The 13,571-nt window shown below is 47.4% G+C and overlaps 1 protein-coding gene across 8 annotated transcripts in view; it reads right to left on the reverse strand.

The window, feature by feature from the left end:
* The window catches only part of nr5a2 (nuclear receptor subfamily 5, group A, member 2), a 289,477-nt gene that overhangs the window by 119,017 nt on the left and 156,889 nt on the right, over nt 1-13,571 (reverse strand). For all 8 annotated transcript variants that reach the window (XM_072511429.1, XM_072511426.1, XM_072511430.1 and 5 more), the window contains one exon: nt 2,913-3,060. In XM_072511429.1, coding sequence (XP_072367530.1) covers nt 2,913-3,060 — 148 coding nt within the window. The remainder of the gene's footprint in view (nt 1-2,912; nt 3,061-13,571) is intronic.

Consider the following 13,571-nt stretch of genomic DNA (forward strand, 5'->3'; position numbering starts at 1 on the left):
TTGGGCAATTTAAGGGTTAAAAGCCTGGTGTTAGAGTGTGATTGATTGCAGTGATCCTGTTTTATTTAAATAATTCTGTTTTGCAGGTCCTGGGAGCTTTAAGCAGACAGAATGTGAAATTGACAGAGGAATGCGGTTTTCAATCTGGGCTAATGCCCTGTGGTTTGACTAGGGAGAGTCCCTGGGGAGTTACTGTGCTTTAATTCCCTGGAAAGTTAATTTGTATTTCAGCTTGGGGAGATGATGCCAGTGCTGGGTGGGAGATAAGAGATTTAGAGAGAGATTTTTGAAAGATCATTTGGAGAAAAGAGTTGAAGTCTGATCTAGCAACCCTTGTTTATATTTTTTAACCACAAGTAAAGGCAGTTTTCCTTCCCAGTAGGGTAGATTAAAAAAGAGAAATAATATTTAAAAGCAGAGCAGTCTTGTCTGAAGACAAGGAAGAGGCTGAAACAACCCAGTTGAAGCAGCTATTTGAAGATATTCAGCCAGCGTCTGCAGGGATTCTAACCAGGGCCAAAATCTGATCTGCAAAGCAATATTACTCTATGTCCTCCTGATTTTTTAAGATGGATTGAGAGCTGCATGTTTCTTTTCTTGTTGTTTAATTGGGAAATGAGAGTAGTGTTAAGGGTTAAATGTAAGCTGTTCTTTTTGGGTGTGAAGTTAAAGAGTTTAACATTGTAATCATAATAAAGATTTGTTTTAAAATTCCAAAGCCCTATTTTTTCATGCAATCACTCCTAAAGCAAATCATTCTTTCTGCACAGTCTTACAAAATAAACTAAAATATTGGCGTTTTGGAACAGTATCCTAGCCAAGTCAAGTCTGGGATCGTAATACTGCATTGCTCATTTAGATAATAAAAGTTAGCCACTTCTCTCCATGAAGCATTCCTCCATTGGCCTCTTAAAGATACAATGCAAATGGGGTAGATTCCAGAATACTAACAATCAAAATGCAATCAATTCTGGTTCAACCTCGATTGGCCATCTCATATTATGATCATACAAAGTACAATGGAAGTTAGCAGGTCATCAATATCATACTAGAATGAGGGAAACACTGTTCATCCATGCAAGGGGACGTGAGGTACCGGTTATATTCTGTTTCTCTCCAGATCGTTTACTGAATTAACTATAGAGCTGAGAGGAAAAATAAAAGAAAGATTATAAGAACGGTGTAAGTGGAATCAGGAATTGGAGAGAGATGGGAACAAATGGGAGAAATTGCTGGAGGAAAACTATGAAAAGTCCCAGAATCAGTAAAAGGAATGCATAGATCAGCTATTCAAAAGAATAACCCATTCCCCACATCCTGTTTTAAAAAAATCTTTTGTTGATTCCAGAGTCGAACATCCATGTTCCTCTTGGCCCACCATAAATACAGGAATATTTAACTTCAGGCTCTTCTTTGACTGGGCTGTCAGATGGTGATGAGATGGAATCTGTGCTGCACCCTTCCCCCAGTAGTGTCCTAAAAAGGCATTAAAAGGTCCTATGGGCATCAAAGGATCCCAATTGAAATATGTAGGTTGGATATGCATTTGCTTCACAGCCGCCTAATTTGATACGCCAAACAACCTAGTGAAGGCCACAGTAGTGGCCGGGAACAGGGTGCTGTTGATCAAGTAACAGTCTCTAAATCTCTCCTTTTGTTGGGGAGGGGGAATTGAAACCACTGTGATGCCTAGCACCATTCCAATGATAGGAGGAAGCAACCTTTTTAAATCTATAAATTATGCAGATTCATATATTGATAATATTCTGGATATTCGTAAACACATATACTGACTTGTTATTTTCTAGGTGATGAATGTGATGGTCCCACTGCCAATAAATCACTTGTTAAACTTGCATTGGTGTCATTACGATGATTTGCCCATTGAGTATATTATTATGGATCAACTAAAAGTAACGTGCTTGCCATCAATGGCAGTCACAGCAACCATCACTATCAAAAGACAGGAATGCAAACAGAATAAAACACAGGAATGTAAACAGAATAAAACAATCACTGTGTGACCAGTTTTTATGTTACTTAGAAAATGTTCACTTTTACATTCAGGTGGGAAATGGGGGACAGTACATAAGTCGCATATTTTTACACATCGGCTGCTGAGAGTGAGCAAATATGCATGTGCACACATCCTTTACATAAAAAGTGGCAATTATTTCTCTCTTTGGGGGTTTGAATAATGGTTATTAGCTGAGTTGGGCTTATTCTTATAATTTATGAGATAATCTTATCAACTCATTAAGTTTGCTGTCTGTCAACAACTCACAGACACCTGCTTGTAAAGATGCACTTTCACAGCCTTCATTAATGAATACAAAAGGTATTTATTAATAAGAATTGCACAACACCCTCATGGCTGTAGCTCGCTCCCAAAATGTCTCTGCCTCGGAGCTTCTCTCATTATGGGATGATTCCACACCCAGAGTCCCAATTGGTCACACAGGCCTTGTGACCCTGACTCCGCTGTGTTGCCCTTAAAGGGACAATCACCACACTGCTATTCTCTGAATATAAAAATATGTGTTAAGAAAATGAGTGAAAAAAAGTGACTCCGCATTTATATTTCCATGAATTCTGTTATGACTCAATAGAGGAGACAAATTCAGTTCTCATTTCTGTTGAAAAATAATGCAAACTATAAAATTATGTACATCAATCATTTCAAAGATTATCCCATGTTTTATTTATAGGACTACCTATCATCCAGAAGTTTCTGTAGATTGGTGGATGGAAGTTGCCTTGTACCTTTTCCCTACATCAATGATTGACAGCATAAATACCTCCATAACTGCCCATAAATTTTTAACCTGAGAGCCAACTAGTCTACTTTCTTAGTTCAGGGAGTCCAGCTGAGTGCAATAACATGAGGTTGAATGATAATAGGATAGGCTTACCTAGACTGAAGAGTACAAGGAACTTGAGGCATACAAACTCTCGCTGGTCAAGCTGTAAGGAGCGAAGTTTCAGTACAAGCTCCTGAGCGTGACTCATGAGATTATTGAGAGTGCTCCCTGCCTGTGAGGCGATTACAGAGAAATCCACCTGGAAAAAACAAAACAAGTTGATCTTTAAAATTTGTAATTCACAGTGCCGATTTTATTCCGAGGATTTGTCTTTATGTTCTCTGCTTCAACTTCAGATTTGACCACATCGGAAATGAAATGCTGTTTAATCTCTGAGCGAGGAGATAAGTGCTTACTCATGAGTTTTGTGGTTTAACAATGGAGCACAGATTAATAGAGGATACAGCCCAAAGCCATTCTTTGTGGTGTGGTTTCCCACAACCCTTATTTAATCCTAGCAATCAGATATGAAGTACGCAATACTTGTTAAAGGAGTACCTCATTAGGAAATGGTGTTCTCTGAGAGGAACTCCAAATTTGCTTTCTTGTGTTCATTTTTAATATGGACCTTTGATCTTAACTGTGAAGTATTTTACAGTGTTCATGTTGATGACGTCTCAAAGTACGCGGTGAAATGCAATCACGTGGGATATGTCCATTGGGCTTGGTAATTCCCTGAGCTGTGCTGTAGGTCCTTATAGGCTTGTCCGCCTGCCAGCAGCTTTCAGCTGCACTTAATATTTGCAGCGGTAGCAGATTTGTCTGTGAGGCAAGTCCATATCTGCCACTCACTCCGAGCCGACTATATTAAATTTTTATATTTATTGACAATTCATTACCATAATTGACTGCAGTATGTTCAGTGGTGAATGGAACATTGCTGCCTCTTAAGCAAGCGAGCCAGTCCCTGGAGCAGGATTTGCAATTAAAAACAAGGCAGACTGGAATTTTTTATTGGGTAAATATGATGAGTAGAATCTTTAGTTTTAACTGCAAGCCTGGAGAATTTTAGATGCTGGCCAGCTCTTTCTCTCACAATGGATCAGTATAAATAATGATGTCAGTAAAATGAGCACCCAAAGGCGTCAATCAAATCACAGCAATTTAATTGTGTCGAAGAGTATGTTAATGATGCTACTTACATGTTTCCGGACAGGGTGAGCTTAGTGCTTGATCCATTTGTATGTAATTTCAGGGGACCTCCTGCAATATTGGTAATTCTTTGTCCTGTGATATACCTATTTGCAATGTGGGTGTATCACGTGTGAATCAACATTCAACCTCATAGAATCGGCCAGCGGGAAAACAATGCTGTGTGCTGACATCAAGTGATGGACAAAGGGGCCATGATCTCTGGTCCTTATACTTCACTGGTTTAAGGGACTCACATACACTACAACACGCAGCCAGAAGAATTTACATAATACTGTTTGATTCAATATATATATCTCTAGCTGATAACTAATTGATAGTTAGAACATGAAACTTACTGAATCTCCATGAAACTACATGGAGTGATTGAAGGGGAAGCTAGAAAAGTACATGAGGGAGAAAGGAATCGAAGCCTATGGCAACAAGGTTGGGGAAAGTAAACTGGGATGATGTATCTGTGGAGAATAATCTAGAACTCAGGGGCATAGTTTTGAATAAGGTCCTTTCCATTTGAGACAGAGACGAGAAAGGATTTCTTCTCTCAGAGGGTCATTAGCATTTGGAATTCTCATCTCCAGAAGGCAGTGGAAGCCACATCACTGAACATATTCAAAGACGAATTGACAGATTTTTGAAAGCAAGGGAGTCAAGGGTTATGTGGGGCAGACAAAAAAGTGGAGTTGAGATCATCTTACTAAAGAAGGCTGGAGGAGCCGAATAGCCCATTTCTGCTCGTATTTTTAATGCTCTTATAAACACTAACAGAGACCTGTGAAGCTGAATGACCTGCATCATTCTGTGGATGTGCGGTAAATAACCATGTCCATGCTGAGCAAAGGATGGAGGGGCCAAATGATTGAATGAAATAAGTATTGGAAACAGTTCAAGACATTGATGTACCCTGTCAAAGGAAGTATATTGATGTCAGAAAATTCAAACAGTGACCATTTCCATTTTAAGCAACAATGGCAATAGTTAAGAAGCAGATATTTGTTCTGAGATAGAGGGGCAAGGAGGAATCGGGAATGCATCCACACATGCTCCTTTTAAGCTCTGACTCAGGCCCCAGAGTGCCCCAGGTGCAGACCTTTGGCAGTATCATTTGGCAGTTCCTGCATAGCTTTGAGAAATCTAAAGGAGGGAAGAGAAGAATAAGACACTTGAAATGGGGGGGGGGGGCTTCCTCTCTCCCTGTCCCCCCTCTCTGGCCCCTCATTGTCAATCCCCTCTTTCGTTCAGGGTGTTCTGTCCCCTAGCTCCTATTCTCTCCTTCCCCCCCCCCCTTCCCCTTATGTTTTCTGTTGCCGGCCTTGTGGGTTGGGGGGTGGGGGGAGAGCCTCCCCCACCCCCATGCTTCTCCCTGTAGTTCCGCTGAGTTTCCTCCTCTCGTCTTCCCCCCTTCCCCTCAGAGTTGTGTGCCCCGGTCTGCTTTCTCCAATCTCGTGCTTTTTCCCTAGTCGCTGTTGGCTTTGAACAGGTCTTGGAACAGGCTGACGAACTGCCACCATGCCTCCTTCCGACCCTCGGGTGTTGTACTTGATCTTTTCCAAATTGAGAAGTTCCGCCAGGTCTACCAGCCAGTCTGCAGCTGTGGGTGGTGCTGCCGATCGCCAGCCGAGCAGGATTCTCCAGCGTGCGATTAGGGAAGCGAAAGCAAGGGCGTTAGCCCCCTTCCCCATGTGTAGCTCTGGCTGTTCTGCTACCCCAAAGATTTCTCAGGCACGGCTCCACCCTCACTGCCACAACCTTGGACATTGCCTCAAAAATGACTGTCCAGAACCATACAAGTTTAGGACAAGTCCAGAACATGTGGGTGTAGTTGGCCAGGCCTCTCTGGCACCATTCACATTTATCTTCCACCCCCGGGAAGAACCTGTTCATTCGGGTTATGGTCAGGTGCGATCTGTGCACCATCTTGAACTGCATGAACTGCCCTGCGCAGGAGGAGGTGGAGTTGGCCCTGCCCAGTGCTTCGCTCCAGAGTACCCACCCCAACTTTTGTCTCCAGTTCGTTTCATCTGGCTTCATCCAGTGGCAGTCTCGCCCAGTCCAGTAGCTGCCCGTAGATTTTCCCGCAGTTGCCCCCTTTCTTACTGCCGATGTTTATCAGATCTTCCAGTAATGTAGTTCCCGGGGCCCCTGGGGTACCTTACCTTCTCCTTGCAGAGAAAGTGCTTTACCTGGAGGTGTCTAAGTTCCTGTCCTATCGGTAGTTCCAGGTTCTCCGTCAGTTCGCTCAGTGTCGCGAGTCTGTCCCCCATGTAAAAGTCCCCGACTGTTAGCGTCTTCCCATCCTGTCTCCATTCTTTGAAAGGGATGTCGAGCATGACCGATGGAATATCTAGGAGTGGGCCTACGTAGGATGCTCTTTCAGAGAGGGTCGGTGCAGACCTAATGGGCCGAATGGCGATTAGTATCGAACCCGGGTTCCTGGTGTTCTGAGGCAGCAGTACTAGCCACTGTGCCACTGTGCCACTCTGCTGATGCCCTATTTCACACTGAAAGGTGTTACAACCAGAGAGCTACAGATACTTGCAATCCTCCTGACCATCATGAACACCATCTGCTGGGCAGCATGCCCTGTAAGCAAATAGTTATATTTGTGAATCTATTTTACCACAAAACTTTGAAAACAGATTGGACAAAGCCTGTGTATTTTCATCATCTTATTTTAAGTTTTTTTTAAATGTGCAACACAGAAGTACAAAGTGCTACTACACTTCCAAACAAGATGTTACATTAAACATCCGCTTGATGTACTTGAAACAGTAGCAATAGGAGGACAATGTTCTATTAACAAGCTCTTCCTAATAAACTAACTTTGTCAGGAGATGCTTGTTGAAACCTGTCATTTTAATAGAGTGTAAAATAATAGAAGATAATGAACTGTTTGGCATCCAGCTTTTCCCCAGTGACAGTGCAACACCAGATGTTCATTAATCAAAGTATGCAAATACTAGAGAAATACAACACTTGTACTCTAGCAGACAACAAAGAGTTGGGCCCTTGTTGTTTCTCAGCATGAATGTTCTGAGGCAGCAGTACTAGCCACTGTGAGCATTAATGCGTGGAAGAGGGAGGTTTACTCAGGGACAATAATGGGAAGAAGTGCAACTTACTGCTAAATCAAAAGCAACCCCCAGCAGCTAACAAATGGATCGGGACAACTTTAAAGCAACACATTATCCACATGTCTCTTGTACAGGCAGAAGCACAACTCAAATTATCTAATAGTGCTAAAGAGGATGTTGAGGTGAGTTGACACTTGAGGACTCTCAATACACAGTTCAGAGTGAATCAGACTTTCCGCTGCGTCAAAACCCCACAATTCAAAAGGCTCCGATGAGAAAAAGTGGTTTGGCTATTTGATTCAAATATTGGGTTTTGAAGAGTAAATTGGCAGCTTAAAGTGAGGTAATCTTTAAGTTCAACTTTGCGACATCAAGTTCTGTGAAATTCCTGTTTAGAGTAGCACTCACAATCATGAGGGATCATTGGGAATTTTGGAAAGCGGAGTCAAATGTTTAGGATTTAGTCACCTGTACCTCAGATGCACATTTACATGTAAAGTGTGATCCCAGTACAGAACTGATGTGTATGTGCAGCAAGATGAAAAGATCGGGAGTATTTTCTTTTGTTCAAAGATAGATTTTTCTGCTCGTGCCCAACTTCATGATGCTTGCTGTTTTATGTGATAGCAACAGCCAGCCAGCACTAACCACACTATTTATTGAATGGTTCCTTGAGCAGGGGGCCCTTATTGTGAGTGGCTAGCACCTGCTAATCCTAGCCTGCAACTGTTAAACCCAGCTCGCATCTCTTAAAGCAGAGACACGTTGTGGTAGCTGGCAGTACTGGGAGACATTTGTGAGCTGAACCTGTCCCAGAAATATTGATTAATGGCACAGCATAGGAGAATGTGGGCTCCAATGTTTTCAGATGCGATGCTGGAGGCTATGGTGGAGGAGGTGTAAAGTATTCACAGAGGGTCAGAGGGATCTCCAGCCACACCGGCCAGAGTTTTCCAGCACATCCCACTGGCAGGATATTCCGGTCCCATTGATGCTAATGGACGTTTGAATGGCTTGCCACATTGGCCACGGAAGTATCCACTGTCGAGGTCCAGATAATTCTGGCTTGTGGTATTATCAGGTATTGCTGTACCTAAGAGGCTGATGACCATTGGTTAAACCTAGGAGTTTACCATTGGCTGTTGATACGTAGCTCCGCCCTGACAGGCAGAGTAAAAGAACCAGTGCTGTCCCAGAAGCCTTCACTTTCTGTACCGAAGTTGCTGGGGAACAGGTTCTAGTCGATTAAAGCCTTCAGTTATGAAGTCACTTCGTCTTGAGTGTAATTGATTGTGCATCATGGCTATAGGCAAAAGGCAGTTGAAGCAGACAGCCCTGACACTCAATGCCAGGAGTCAAGCCCCATGAACCTGGATGCAGTGCTGCAAGAAGCTCAAGTGGTCAAGGTAAGATTTGCGCTCTTCAAATCCCACCAACTGCACCACACTCTGCTCATTGTACCACACTCTCACTCTCATACCTACCAACAAACATTTGTAAGTCACAACTCATTAAAAGTCCTATTCATTGCTTCAGCACACCCTCACACGCTGAGCACGTCAGCAAGCCTCACACCTCATCTCCCAGATTTCACAGTGACAGTTATTCAACCATGACAGCCACGTCACCCAATCACGTTGGACGCGGCAGGAAAAAGTTTCTAAATGTGGTAGCAAGTGGGAACGTCCGCCAGCTTCCCGCTGCTCAGTCCGCCGAGGCCGTCACCGCAATCCGACGTTAATTGGTCCACTTAAGGAGGCTCCACGGGCTTCACGCCGCAAATCATGGCTCGCCAGCTGATTCGCCGGGACCAGCTCACCAACCCCCTGCTAAAGTAGAGCAGCACTTAAACTGCCCTTGCACAGCCAACCCCACTCAACCCGCATACTTGGCACCTGATGCCCAGCCCAACGATTCAGGGATGTAGACCAGGGGAAACTCCTTGAGGCAGTTGAGGCCAAAAAGGATGTTCTGTTCCCCCGAGGATCCTGGAGGGTCAGCCATAGGTCAGCCAGTGCCACCTGGGAGGAAATGGCAGCGGCCGTCAACTAGAGCAGCATGTCAGGAGGACTGGCATCCAGTGCAGCAAGAAGGTCAACAACCGGCCGCACAGGAGAGTTGGCACCAGACGCCCCCAGCCCCCAAACAAGAATGCACCTGCACCGCCCCTGCCCAGCACCGAGCCATGCCCTGGCCCACCTATGCTGTCCACATTAGCGACCCTGTAGCAGTTCCATAGCTGATTGGAAGAGTCTCAGAGGCTACGGGGGCAGGAGATAACGGCAGCAATACATGGCACCGAGGCCAACGCTGCAAGGGTGGCGACTGCAGTGGAGAGTCTGGTACATGACGTCAGCAGCATGAGTGGAGGGTCCATGGCGTGGCTCAGTTCATGACAGCCTTGTCAGAATGTCCGACTTGCATGTGCCGCCAGAAAGTGGGTCAAGGCCCTCACGACACCAGCGACGCCAGGGGCATCGAAGGCCACGGGACTTAGTAAGTAGATGGCTGGGGAGACACCTAGTCGCAGCAGTAGAGCACGGAAGGCACGTCGAGGATAACTGAGAGGGCATTGGGGGGGGGGGGGGGGGGGGGGGTGTTGGGGAGAGTGAGCCAGCACCATCGGGGCAGTGGTGGGCACTATTATGTGGGAGACATTAAACATCCTTCACCATAGCCAGTACGTCTCCTCTGGCACTTTTTCCCACAATGCGGGCCAAATGAAATGCCCCATTTCCCCAGACATGGGGGTCCTGGATCCCCCGTGTGCAATAATGGGTGTGAGCAAGCACTCAACAGACAGGCTGGGGTCAGACTATGGCATAGTTTGTGGAGCACCAGTGCTCAGCGGGATATCCTCATCCGCTTGCCCTCAACAGTGACCTGCTGATAGTGCCTACACGGCCTCAGTAGCCTGGATTGATGTAAACAGGCCTATGTGGTGAGCGATGATGAGGGCCTCCCTGGGCCTCCAGGGATCTTGCCGCTGCCTCCTGTCCTCCAGCATCTGGCTGGTCCTCTGGTTCCTCCCCGGGAACTTCCCCAGCCACTCCTGGTCCAGCATCTCCTGGTCCTCGGCGACCTCCTTTGTCTTGGAGGTGGCCACATATTTCTCCTCCTCAGCCTCCAGCACGTCGCCCACAGCTGTGCCAGGTTGTGGAGGACACAGGCCCACCACAAAGCAGGCAAATCTTTGGGGGGTGTACTGCAGTGCACCACCACACCAGTCGACGCATGGAACCGCATTTTCAGCAGTCCAATGCACCGCTCAATGACAGACCTGGTAGCCGCACGGGGCTCGTTGCATCGGGTCTCTGCATCGGTCAGCAGCCTACGTACTGGCATCATTAGCCAGGTCCTCAGCGGGTACCCCTTATCCCCAAAGAGCTAACCAGCCATCCTGGGGTGGTCCTCGAAGAGGCCGGGAATGTCCAACCGCCCCAGTATGTAGCTGTCCTGCACACTTGTAGCTGTCGTGCACACTCCCAAGGAAGCGTGCACACACATGCATGATCTTCAGGTTGTGGTCACACACGAGTTGGATGTTCAGGGAGTGAAACCCCTTCCTGTTGAGGTACGGCTCACCCCGATGACCCAGTGTGCGCAAGTAGACATGGGGCTTCTGTCAATAGCGGAGAATCCTGCTGTCCGGGCAGCCTATTGGGTTTGGTCCATGTCAAAGTTTACATAGTTGGCTGCGGCAAACAGGGAATCCATGACCCCTTGGCTGCACCTGTGGGCTGTAGCTTGTGGGATTCCACACAAGCCCAGCTCGAGTTCCGGAATGATCCTGAGGCGTACAAGTTAAGGGCTGCGGTGACGCTGAAGTCCACTGGGAGTGGGTACCCTCTTTCTCCATCTGGTGCCAAGTCCATGAGGACATAGCACAGGTGTCGCACAGTCTGCTTGCTGAGGAGGAGCCTCCTGCGGCACGAGCTATCCGTCATCTTTTCGAAAGACTAGCGACGCTTGTACACCTTGGTCCATCGCGGTCCTCCTACTCTGGTCTCACCCTGGCCCGACGGATGGCCGGCTCCTCAGGGTGTGGGGCGGGTCCTGCACATGGGCCACTGCCTCAAGCCTCCGTCGAAGATGCTGCTGCCATCACTATCTCCAGCGTCTGGCCACCCGGCCTGCCAGCAGCAAAACTAGAGCAATGTTCTGTGAGGTCCAGATAATCGTCAATACCATTCAACATCTGTAAAAAATTGGGAGAGGGAGTGAGATTGATAAACAGCAATATCTTCCATCCTTGGACGCTCCAATGCCTTCATTGCTCTCCTCCTACCACACCCCCACCAACTCAGCACGCCCAGCTCACGCACCTATTCTGCAGTAGAGGCTCCTGCTCCCCGGACCACTGAACCTGTACCCCAGGCATCCGCATATAACGTTACCTGGACCGGGCGCTGGTCCCCTCCCCATTGCACTTACCCATCCACAGGCCGGGTACATGACCCTGGTACTGTGAGCAAAGATGGCTACTCACCTGCTCGGGTCCCCACAGCAGCCCCTCCTCCAGGTTCATGTTTTTAAAAAGGAGTACAAATCAGCGCCAGCGGACCACTTGCTGTGGAAGCGATTAGATCACGGGAGACCTTTGGATAGGAGATGTCTACCATTAATTGGGCTTAAATGGTGGTTATTGGTTTCTCGCCATGCTACAGCAGGATCCTGATTTCGCCTACGGGAGTGGGCCTGTTGGATTGCAGACAGACTGGCACCCACTGTGGTTCTTGTTTGTGGCCTCTCCTGCTATTTAATAGGTTGTCGCGCTCTCCTTCGAGCATAAAGCGTCCACTGAATCGTGCCCACTGTATCACATTCACTGCCATACTTTCCTCTCTCTTGCAGGACAAGGTAGCGCACAGGGCAGCACGGTAGCATTGTGGACAGCACAATTGCTTCACAGCTCCAGGGTCCCAGGTTCGATTCCGGCTTGGGTCACTGTCTGTGTGGAGTCTGCACATCCTCCCCTTGTGTGCGTTGGTTTCCTCCGGGTTCTCCGGTTTCCTCCCACAGTCCAAAGATGTGCAGGTTAGGTGGATTGGCCATGATAAATTGCCCTTAGTGTCCAAAATTGCCCTCAGTGTTGGGTGGGGTTACTGGGTTATGGGAATAGGGTGGAGGTGTTGACCTTGGGTAGGGTGCTCTTTCCAAGAGCCGGTGCAGACTCGATGGGCCAAATGGCCTCCTTCTGCACTGTAAATTCTATGAAACCTATGAAACAACCAGAGACAGCAGGAGCTGGCTGAATGGGACACCTGGGGCGTCATTCTCCGCCGGCGGGAGTCTCCATTTTGCCGGCGCCCGGGGGTTTCCCGACGGCGTGGGGCTGCCCCACAATGGGAAACCCCATTGACCGGCCGGTGTAATGGAGCATCCCGCCGGCGGGTCGGGGCAGAAATGTGGCGGGGCGGGATGGAGAATTTCGCTCCTGCTCCTGCTCATTTTCCGCACACTCATTGCTGAGGCCAAGGTCAGTGGAACCACTGAAGATGACAGCATGCTTGCACTTCATCTTTCTTCTCATACCTTACTCCCCACCTCATCCCACCCTTTCTTCTGATTTACAAGCTGCAGATAGCAGAATCATGTGCCTCTTACTTGCCCCTACCCGCCCCCCACACCACAGCCTTACCCTCATGCCTTTCTCCTTTTGAATACCTAAGAACTGTAACTTGGCCCAGTTCTGGAGGAACACCAAGCTTTCAGTGACAATGAAGACTTGGCATAGTCATTTGATTTTGCACTTGCAGTTACCAGCTCAGATATTGACACAGCACGTTACATGAGGATAGCATAAAGGCGGGATCTACATGTGGTGGGACATTGGGCATGCGTGGCCTGCAGCCAGGACAAGTGGGAAATGGTCACCAAGGATGCCACTTGAACGGAGGGTGAGGTTGTGCAGGAGTTCTGCAGCAGAGGACTCAGATAAGCACTTTGATGTGACCAATTACAGAATAAGCCTGATTGCTATCCACAGCACAAAAGGTTGCTGCATTGACTGGCGTGTCGGAAAGCTGTGATCAATATTAAGTAGCATGGGAGAATCCAATATCAATTTGGCGCTGAGGTTTGCCCAGAGCTTGGCTCCCATCCTTTTACAAATGGAGCTGGTGGCCAATTCCACGAGGATACCTGGGGTCCAACTGTGGTGTAGCATCTGGTGGCCAATGTAGAATTTCCATTGCAGTACAAATAGAAGCCCCCAACCTCTGCACTGAAAGGTCAGATCGAAGTCGCACAAGCTCAGTTTGCTGCCATCATGGCTGTGCATTACAATACAGAATGGTTTACAGGGAGTCAAAGCAAACCAGTAATCTATCCTGCAACATAATTCAGGGATTGCTGAGGCACCGCCCTACGGGAGAATGACAGTGGCTCCATGAAGCACAGACCTGCTACCTTCTCTCAGGAAGGCACCATTCATCCTCTCACTCCTGCCACTCCCACCATGCTTTTGCCAGCTAACCAGCCAAGA

This window comes from Scyliorhinus torazame, chromosome 7 (assembly GCF_047496885.1).
Source record: "Scyliorhinus torazame isolate Kashiwa2021f chromosome 7, sScyTor2.1, whole genome shotgun sequence".
Classification (NCBI taxonomy): Eukaryota; Metazoa; Chordata; class Chondrichthyes; order Carcharhiniformes; family Scyliorhinidae; genus Scyliorhinus; species Scyliorhinus torazame.